Source organism: Notothenia rossii, assembly GCF_949606895.1.
Source record: "Notothenia rossii genome assembly, chromosome: 3".
NCBI classification, from domain to species: domain Eukaryota; kingdom Metazoa; phylum Chordata; class Actinopteri; order Perciformes; family Nototheniidae; genus Notothenia; species Notothenia rossii.
Window position 1 is genome coordinate 1,705,290 of NC_136901.1, and position 10,598 is coordinate 1,715,887.

Genomic DNA, 10,598 nt, shown 5'->3' on the forward strand with positions numbered 1-10,598 from the left:
CAGTAGCAGCAGCAGCAGCAGTAGCAGCAGTAGCAGCAGCAGCAGTAGTAGCAGCAGTAGCAGTAGTAGCAGCAGCAGCAGTAGTAGCAGCAGTAGCAGCAGCAGCAGTAGTAGCAGCAGCAGCAGTAGCAGCAGTAGCAGTAGCAGTAGCAGCAGTAGCAGCAGCAGCAGTAGTAGCAGCAGCAGCAGTAGTAGCAGCAGTAGCAGCAGCAGCAGTAGTAGCAGCAGCAGCAGTAGCAGCAGTAGCAGCAGCAGCAGTAGCAGCAGCAGTAGCAGCAGCAGCAGCAGCAGCAGCAGTAGCAGCAGCAGCAGTAGCAGCAGCAGCAGCAGTAGCAGCAGTAGCAGCAGCAGCAGTAGTAGCAGCAGTAGCAGTAGTAGCAGCAGTAGCAGCAGTAGCAGTAGTAGCAGCAGCAGCAGTAGTAGCAGCAGCAGCAGTAGCAGCAGCAGCAGTAGCAGTAGTAGCAGCAGCAGCAGCAGCAGCAGCAGCAGCAGCAGCAGTAGTAGCAGCAGTAGCAGCAGCAGCAGTAGCAGCAGCAGCAGCAGCAGCAGTAGCAGTAGCAGCAGCAGCAGTAGCAGCAGCAGTAGCAGTAGCAGCAGCAGTAGCAGCAGCAGCAGCAGCAGCAGTAGCAGCAGCAGTAGCAGCAGCAGCAGCAGTAGCAGTAGCAGCAGCAGCATCAGCAGCAGCAGTAGCAGTAGCAGCAGCAGCAGTAGCAGCAGCAGTAGTAGCAGCAGTAGCAGTAGCAGTAGCAGTAGTAGCAGCAGCAGCAGTAGTAGCAGCAGTAGCAGTAGCAGTAGTAGCAGCAGCAGCAGCAGTAGTAGCAGCAGTAGCAGTAGCAGTAGCAGCAGTAGCAGCAGCAGCAGCAGTAGCAGCAGCAGTAGCAGTAGCAGCAGCAGTAGCAGTAGCAGTAGCAGCAGCAGCAGTAGCAGTAGCAGCAGTAGCAGCAGTAGCAGCAGCAGTAGCAGCAGCAGCAGTAGCAGTAGCAGCAGCAGTAGCAGCAGCAGCAGTAGCAGTAGCAGTAGCAGCAGCAGCAGTAGCAGCAGCAGTAGCAGTAGCAGCAGCAGTAGCAGCAGCAGCAGTAGCAGTAGCAGCAGCAGCAGTAGCAGCAGCAGTAGTAGCAGCAGTAGCAGTAGCAGTAGCAGTAGTAGCAGCAGCAGCAGTAGTAGCAGCAGTAGCAGTAGCAGTAGCAGTAGCAGCAGTAGCAGCAGCAGCAGTAGTAGCAGCAGTAGCAGTAGCAGCAGCAGCAGTAGCAGCAGCAGCAGCAGCAGTAGTAGCAGCAGCAGCAGTAGCAGTAGTAGCAGTAGCAGCAGCAGCAGCAGCAGCAGCAGTAGCAGCAGCAGCAGTAGCAGCAGCAGCAGCAGCAGCAGTAGCAGTAGCAGCAGCAGCAGTAGCAGCAGCAGTAGCAGTAGCAGCAGCAGTAGCAGCAGCAGCAGCAGCAGTAGCAGTAGCAGCAGCAGCATCAGCAGCAGCAGTAGCAGTAGCAGCAGCAGCAGTAGCAGCAGCAGTAGTAGCAGCAGTAGCAGTAGCAGTAGCAGTAGCAGTAGTAGCAGCAGCAGCAGTAGTAGCAGCAGTAGCAGTAGCAGTAGCAGTAGCAGTAGTAGCAGCAGCAGCAGTAGTAGCAGCAGTAGCAGTAGCAGTAGTAGCAGCAGCAGCAGCAGTAGTAGCAGCAGTAGCAGTAGCAGTAGCAGTAGCAGTAGTAGCAGCAGCAGCAGTAGTAGCAGCAGTAGCAGTAGCAGTAGTAGCAGCAGCAGCAGCAGTAGCAGTAGCAGTAGCAGTAGTAGCAGCAGCAGCAGTAGTAGCAGCAGTAGCAGTAGCAGTAGTAGCAGCAGCAGCAGCAGTAGTAGCAGCAGTAGCAGTAGCAGTAGCAGCAGTAGCAGCAGCAGCAGCAGTAGCAGCAGCAGTAGCAGTAGCAGCAGCAGTAGCAGTAGCAGTAGCAGCAGCAGCAGTAGCAGTAGCAGCAGTAGCAGCAGTAGCAGCAGCAGTAGCAGCAGCAGCAGTAGCAGTAGCAGCAGCAGTAGCAGCAGCAGCAGTAGCAGTAGCAGTAGCAGCAGCAGCAGTAGCAGCAGCAGTAGCAGTAGCAGCAGCAGTAGCAGCAGCAGCAGTAGCAGTAGCAGCAGCAGCAGTAGTAGCAGCAGTAGCAGTAGCAGTAGCAGCAGTAGCAGCAGCAGCAGCAGTAGCAGTAGCAGTAGCAGCAGCAGCAGTAGCAGCAGCAGTAGCAGTAGCAGCAGCAGTAGCAGCAGCAGCAGTAGCAGTAGCAGCAGCAGCAGTAGCAGCAGCAGTAGTAGCAGCAGTAGCAGTAGCAGTAGCAGCAGTAGCAGCAGCAGCAGTAGTAGCAGCAGTAGCAGCAGTAGCAGCAGTAGCAGCAGCAGTAGCAGCAGCAGTAGCAGTAGCAGCAGTAGCAGCAGCAGCAGTAGTAGCAGCAGTAGCAGCAGTAGCAGCAGCAGTAGCAGCAGCAGCAGCAGCAGCAGCAGCAGTAGTAGCAGTAGCAGCAGTAGCAGCAGTAGCAGTAGCAGTAGCAGCAGTAGCAGCAGCAGTAGCAGCAGTAGCAGCAGCAGCAGCAGCAGTAGCAGTAGCAGCAGCAGCAGCAGTAGCAGTAGCAGCAGTAGCAGTAGCAGCAGCAGCAGCAGCAGCAGTAGCAGCAGCAGCAGTAGCATAGCGAGTCATGGTGTCTTTTTCTTCTTTTCCTGGAACACCGAGTGCAAGTACATCTGACATCACCGAAGACGGTGGCTTCTGGAGTTTCTGAGGAGTTTACGGTACTCTGACCATTTCTCATACTTTCCATACTCTACTACTCTGTGCTTTTTTTTTCGACATTCGTTTCTTCTGATATTTTCGACATACTGACTTCATGGTGTCTTTTTCTTCTTTTCTCCCCACAGGACTGCGAGGACAATCGTCTGACATCAAGGAAGACGGTGGCTTCTGGAGTTTCTGAAGAACTTACGGTACTATACCGACTGTTTATGATATTTTCGACATACTGTACGATGTTTTCTTTTTTTCATTTTTCCGATATTAGTTAGGATTATGACTTTTTTGTCTACTTCGTGCCTATGTCGATTCAAATGTATTGACATTTTTTGAAATGCTATATTATGACTTTTCTTAAATCGTTATCGACATACTATGCTACGCCTTGTTTCTACGCACTAAACCGTGCCTTATTTCCACGTCAAATACGATGTTTTCTCCGACATTGGTTAGGGTTATGACTTTTTTGTCATTTTTTTCAAAATGCTATATTATGACTTTTCGGTCATTTTTAACGAAATAAAATACCATGATGAAGCCATCAGAACCACATCATCTGCAAAAAGCAGTGGTGCAATCCTTAGTCCACCGAACTTCAGACCCCCCCCCCCCACGACTACGCCTCGAAATCCGATCCATGTATATTACAAACAGGATTGGTGACAAAGCGCAGCCCTGGCGGAGGCCAACCCTCACCTGAAATGGGTCCGACTTACTGCCGAGGACCCGGACACAGCTCTCGCTTTGGGAGTACAGAGATTGGATGGCCCTGAGTAGAGACCCCCTCACCCCATACTCCCGCAGCACCTCCCACAGTGACTCCCTGGGAACCCGGTCATACGCCTTCTCCAAGTCTACAAAACACATGTAGACTGGATGAGCGTTCTCCCAGGCCCCCTCCAGGACCCTTGTGAGAGTAAAAAGCTGATCCGTCGTTCCACGACCAGGACGGAATCCGCATTGTTCCTCCTCAATCTGAGGTTCCACAATCGGCCTGACCCTCCTTTGGAGTACCTTAGAGTAAACTTTCCCGGGGAGGCTTAGTAGTGTGATGCCTCTGTAATTGGCACACACCCTCTGATCCCCCTTTTTGAAAAGGGGAACCACCCCCCCGGTCTGCCACTTCTTCGGTACTGTTTCCGACTTCCACGCAACGTTGATGAGACGTGTCAACCATGACAGTCCCTCAACACCCAGAGCCTTCAGCATTTCTGGGCGGATCTCATCCACCCCCGGGGCTTTGCCACTGTGAAGTTGTTTGACGACCTCAGTGACCCCCCTCCCCCCCGGGAGGTTGGTGTTGATCCCCCGTCATACTCCAGCTCTGCCTCTAACATAGAGGGCGGAGTTGTCGGGTTCAGGAGTTCCTCAAAGTGTTCCTTCCAACGCCCTAACACTCCATCAGTTGAGGTCAACAACGTCCCATCCTTACTGTACACAGCTTGGATGGTTCCCTGCTTCCCCCTCCTGAGGTGTCGGACAGTTTTCCAGAACAACTTTGGTGCCGCCCGAAAGTCCTTTTCCATGTCTTCTCCGAACTTCTCCCACACCCGCTGCTTTGCCTCGGCCACGGCTGAGGCTGCTGCCCTTCGGGCCTGTCGGTACCTTGCAACTGCCTCGGGAGTCCCCCGGGATAACAAATCCCTGAAGGCCTCCTTCTTCAGTCGGACGGCTTCCCTGACCACCGGTGTCCACCAGGAGGTTCGAGGGTTACCGCCCCTTGAGGCACCTAGGACCTTGAGACCACAGCTCCCCGCCGCGGCTTCGGCAATAGAGGCTTTGAACACCGACCACTCTGGTTCAATGTCCCCAACCTCCACAGGAATGCCCAAAAAGCTCCGCCGGAGGTTTGAGTTGAAGGCCTCCTGAACTTGGGCCTCCTCCAGACGTTCCCAGTTCACCCGAACTACACGTTTGGGCTTACCAGGTCTATCCAGAGGCTTCCCCGCCACTCGACCCAACTCAACACCAGATGGTGATCAGTTGACAACTCCGCCCCTCTCTTTACCCGAGTGTCCAAAACATACGGTCTCAGGTCCGATGATACAATAACAAAATCGATCATGGACCTTCTGCCTAGGGTGCTCTGGTACCACGTACACTTATGAGCATCCTTATGTTCGAACATGGTATTTGTTATGGCCAATCCATGACTAGCACAGAAGTCCAGTAACAAACCAGCACTCCGGTTCAGATCAGGGGGGCCGTTCCTCCCAATCACTCCCCTCCAAGTGTCTCCATCATTGCCCACATGTGCGTTGAAGTCTCCCAGCAAGATTAAAGAGTCCCCTTCGGGAGCCCCATACAGGACTCTTTCCAGGGTCTCCCAGAAGGCCTTATACTCTGAACTGCTGTTGGGTGCATAAGCACACACAACAGTCAGAGTTTCCCCCCCATAACCCGCAGGCGTAGGGAGGCAACCCTCTCGTCCACTGGGGTAGACTCCAACAACGAAGCACCCAACCGGGGACTTGTGAGTATCCCCACACCCGCCCGGCGCCTCACACCTTGAGCAACTCCGGAGAAGAATAGAGTCCAACCCATATCCAGAAGTAAGGTTCCAGAGCCGACGCTGTGCGTAGAGGTGAGCCCAACCAGATCCAACTGGTAACGCTCCACCTCCCGCACAAGCTCCGACTCCTTCCCCCCCAGAGAGGTGACGTTCCACGTCCCCAAAGCCAGCTTCTGTCGCCCGGGTCTGGTCCGTCGAGACCCTCTGCCTTCACTGCCACCCTTCTGGCAGCGCACCCGACCCCATCGCTGTTTCCCGTAGGTGGTGGGCCCGCGGGATGGAGAAGCGGAGGTGTTGCCCACGTCGCCTTTTCGGGCTGTGCCCGGCCGGGCTCCGTGGCAACCCCGGCCACCAGACGCTCGCCGACGAGTCCTCCTTCTGGGCCTGGCTCCAGAAGGGGACCCCGGGCTTCCTCCGGGCCGGGTATCCTCACTTCGTGTGTCGTCTTTCATGAGGTCTTGTGAACCAATCTTAGTCTGGCCCCTTGCCTGAGACCAATTTGCCATGGGAGACCCTACCAGGAACACAAGGTTCCAGACAACACAGCCCCCAGGTTCATCAGGGCACACAAACCTCTCTACCACGGTAAGGTGCTGGTTCTATGTCGTTTCTAAATGTTCAATTTTTTGATATGCTATATTATGACTCTTCTGTCATCGTTATCGACATACTATGCTACGCCTTGTTTCTACGCACTAAACCGTGCCTTATTTCCACATCAAATACGATGTTTTCTCCGACATTGGTTAGGGTCAGGGTTATTACTTTTCGGTCATTTTTAACGAAATAAATACCACGCCTGGTATCTACACACTATACCGTGCCTTATTATGGCATAATATATTTGTTTCGATTATGTTGTTGCATTTAAAGAAAAAAAATCGACATACTATACTCTGTCGTTTCTAAATGTTCAATTTTTTGATATGCTATATTATGACTCTTCTTTCATCGTTATCGACATACTATGCTACGCCTTGTTTCTACGCACTAAACCGTGCCTTATTTCCACGTTAAATACGATGTTTTCTCCAACATTGGTTAGGGTTATGACTTTTTTGTCATTTTTTTCAAAATGCTATATTATGACTTTTCGGTCATTTTTAACGAAATAAAATACCACGCCTGGTATCTACGCACTATACCGTGCCTTATCATGGCATAAAATAATTTATTTTATTTTTTTGTTGCATTTTTCAAAAAGAATTGACATACTATACTATGTCGATTCAAATGTATTGACATTTTTTGAAATGCTATATTATGACTTTTCTGTCATCGTTATCGACATACTATGCTACGCCTTGTTTCTACGCACTAAACCGTGCCTTATTTCCACATCAAATACGATGTTTTCTCCGACATTGGTTAGGGTTATGATATATTTTTTTTCAAAATGCTATATTATGACTTTTCGGTCATTTTTAACGAAATAAAATACCACGCCTGGTATCTACACACTATACCGTGCCTTATCATGGCATAATATATTTGTTTCGATTATGTTGTTGCATTTAAAGAAAAAAAAACGACATACTATACTATGTCGTTTCTAAATGTTCAACTTTTTTGATATGCTATATTATGACTCTTCTGTCATCGTTATCGACATACTATGCTACGCCTTGTTTCTACGCACTAAACCGTGCCTTATTTCCACGTTAAATACGATGTTTTCATGGGTTAGGGTTAGCTGACTTCATGGTGTCTTTTTCTTCTTTTCTTCCCACAGAGAGTGAAGAGAGGACCCCCCCTCCCCCCCGCCACGCCATCAATTAAGACCCCGGCTGCCTATGCTTCTGAAAAACTTGCGGACGTTTTCAGCCTTGGGGACATATAGCAGACTTAGCAGCCTTGGGGAAGTATAGCAGACTTAACAGACTATCGATGTGGCTGCAGTGAGAGCCCACAGCCACTTAGCAGACTTAGCCGACTTGGGGCGGTGGCTGGGGTGCCGAGCGGCCCCCCCCCAGCCACGTCAGCCCCCCCGACTTAGTAGACTTAGCAGACTTAGCAGGCCTACATACTTAGCAGACTATCGGCAGTGACTGCAGGCCCCTGCACAGGAGTGCAGGGAGAGCCGGCAGCCACCTATCGGCCGCTTATTAGACTTGGGGACGTTTAGCAGACTTGGGGACGTTTAGCAGACTTGGGGACAAGGCTGCACTGCTATGTATGAATAAATGTGAATAAAGCAAAAGTTTCTTAAAATACATTTGTCTCCTTTGTTCATTTCCAGTTCCTAAGATAGTATCCTATTCATTACTCTCTTACTTCCTAACACTCCTTTCTTCTATTCCCTTAATTAGCATCCTATTAACCAATTAATGTATCCATTACCCCTTTATCCTTATCCATCTACTCTCTGCGACGTATAAGTCTCGAACCTGCAACCTCTGGTATACCAAACGCCCTTCTATCTCCTTGAGCTATCAGACCTGATGACAGTCCTCTGCTTTTACTTGTATTTGAGTTCTTCGTTTTGAAGAAGACATCTTAAGTCTCTGCAACATATAAGTCTCGAACCTGCAACCTCTGGTATACCAACCACCCTTCTATCTCCTTGAGCTATCAGACCTGATGACAGTCCTCTGCTTTTACTTGTTTTTGAGTTCTTAGTTTTGACGAAGACATCTTAAATCTCCACCCGAGGTTTGAACTCACGTTCTCTGGTCTCCAAGACGGGTTCTTATCACAGTGAGCCATTCGGTGTGACACAGTTAGATGTTCCCTGGCATATGAGAGATTTTCAGGTTAGGACCTTCAAATACACAGCCCAGGCACCTCCTAGTGAATGATACATCCTTTATTCTCGGTTTAACCTTGAAAGTGTGTGAGACAAAATAGTTTGGAGGTTAGAGTCAAAGACTGTGACTCCATTACCTAACTATGAAACACGGTTCAAAATACATTTATTTTATTTTGCTATTGAATAGGCCCACCACAAACCAAGTGCTTTCTGAAATCACAATAATATTCTAGGCATTTTACTCACTTGAATCTGACAAATCCAGTCCAATAAAACAAAGAGGTGTTGCTTGTTTGAAGATTTGGAAGTTGTGTGAGTGTATGGCCAGAGGGCAGGACCTATAAACACATTTACTACCCAATAGCATTGTGAGGCTAAACAAAAGGACCTTTTGACTATGTCAATATAGTTTTTAAAAAAAAAAACACTTACTGACTGTTTTAGGATAGCTTAAACAGATGTTGTAAAATAAGAACCGGGGGCCTTACAGTAACGTTGCACTAGATGGCAGCAAAGTGATTTTGATCTGAGAGAAGAACAAAACAAGATATCTCAATAAAATATACTTTGAAATCATAAATATTGGGAACATAAATATGATATATCAAGTCAAAGGTCAAATACTTAAAGGTGGGGTAGGTAAGTTTGAGAAACCGGCTCGAGATACACTTTTTGTTATATTCCATGGAATGCTCTTAACATCCCGATAGCAATGAATATCTGAAGTGCTTTGACAAAAGATCCATTAAAACATGTCACCTGTGGAAGCCGTAGAACTGTAAAAAGCACGACCAGTTAGCTTTAGTCTAGTTATCTCAGTGGGTCTCAAACGGTTTGGTCCGGATTTATGTAAATAAATATTTAAACTATCCTCCCCTGGCTATAACTAAGCTTACAGTTCCAGTTTTTGACAAAGTAATTTCCTGTAGCTTTATTGTTATTGTTGATTATTGTTATAAAGTGAAATAAATAACTCTTGAAAATAAAGGATTAGAGGATTATAAAATAATAAATAAGAGCTATAATGTATGGTCTCCTCGCTCTGCAATGCCAACACATGATAATTAAGTACATCAAAAACCGTGTGTGTGTATTTCAAGTAAAACAGCTATTGTTCAGTCAGGGTTTTAAAGAGCAGAAAGACACAGAAGGCAGGCGAGCGATTGCAGCACTTCAACACCAACATATTTATTCAAGGTCTCACAGATACAAAATAAGCTTTTCTGTTTTTTCAGAGAATAGCATTTATTTTTTGACATGAGGTAAACAACAATATATCCAGTGACACACACACACACACACACACACACACACACACACACACACACACACACACACACACACACACACACACACACACACACACACACACACACACACACACACACACACACACACACACACACACACACACACACACACACACACACACACACACACACACACACACACACACACACACACGGACGCAGTGCGTTGGTATTTTCTGCAGGTGTGTGAGGAAGGGAGGGGAGCTACAGAGAGAGCAGGTAAACAATCACACGTCCTCCTTTTACACACCTTTCCATCCTTCCCACCTGCTTTGAAGCCATCTCTACTTCCTCTCTGAGACACGACGACCCGACAGGAAACACATCTGGATTCCTGATGTTTAAATATCACATTCACCCGGCGCAGAGGTTGCATTCAGGGTGGCTGTTTGCATTTAGTACTTTTAATTATATCCTGCAAAGACAAAGCTGGGAAAGACATCTCTTTGGATAACTTGGTTTTATTTCTTTCAGTTTCTGGCAGCTTTATCCTTTGTTAATTTAACACGGTCCTCTTTTGCTGAAAGAATAAGACACCATGCTTATTTTTTTAAATATCTCAATTATTTTTGCTTTCATATTAGCATTAAACGCAACACTCCTGTCCCTGATTATAGACACAGAATATTCATTAATATGTCAAATATTAAAGTAAAAAGGTAATTAAGAACTAAACCTGTCATATCAAATGTTTAATATGTTCCTCTGTGATGCAGTGAGTACAAATAGCTTTTACATTTGAATTAATACAAAATGAAGAAGTCAAGTAATAAAAAAAATATTAATTAAATAGAGGAAATATTGAACAATAAAATAGTAAATTACGTTAAAATTAAATCATATTATTCCCAAATTAATCAGGTCATTTTGTGTCTCTTGGAGGTCATTTGGAGGTCATTACGTGTCTCTTGGAGGTCATTTGGAGGTCATTAAGTGTCTCTTGGAGGTCATTAGGCATTACGTGTCTCTTGGTGTCTCTTAATGACCTCCAAGAGACATTAAGTGTCTCTTGGAGGTCATTTAGTGTCTCTTGGAGGTCATTAGGCATTACGTGTCTCTTGGTGTCTCTTAATGACCTCCAAGAGACATTAAGTGTCTCTTGGAGGTCATTAAGTGTCTCTTGGAGGTCATTAGGAGGTCATTACGTGTCTCTTGGAGGTCATTTGGAGGTCATTAAGTGTCTCTTGGAGGTCATTAGGCATTACGTGTCTCTTGGTGTCTCTTAATGACCTCCAAGAGACATTAAGTGTCTCTTGGAGGTCATTTAGTGTCTCT

The 10,598-nt window shown here is 47.5% G+C and overlaps 1 protein-coding gene across 6 annotated transcripts in view; it reads left to right on the top strand.

The window, feature by feature from the left end:
• The window catches only part of LOC307031886 (uncharacterized protein), a 17,279-nt gene extending 9,825 nt beyond the window's left edge, over positions 1–7,454 (top strand). For 4 of the 6 annotated variants that reach the window (XM_079669450.1, XM_079669448.1, XM_079669449.1 and 1 more), the window contains 2 exons: positions 2,881–2,946; positions 6,997–7,454. In XM_079669450.1, coding sequence (XP_079525576.1) covers positions 2,881–2,946; positions 6,997–7,104 — 174 coding nt within the window. In that variant the 3' untranslated portion in view covers positions 7,105–7,454. Of the gene's footprint in view, positions 1–2,599; positions 2,755–2,880; positions 2,947–6,996 lie in introns of those variants that run through there. The other 2 variants (XR_013806098.1, XR_013806097.1) reach the window with 2 other exon arrangements.
• The last annotated feature ends 3,144 nt before the right edge of the window (positions 7,455–10,598 follow it).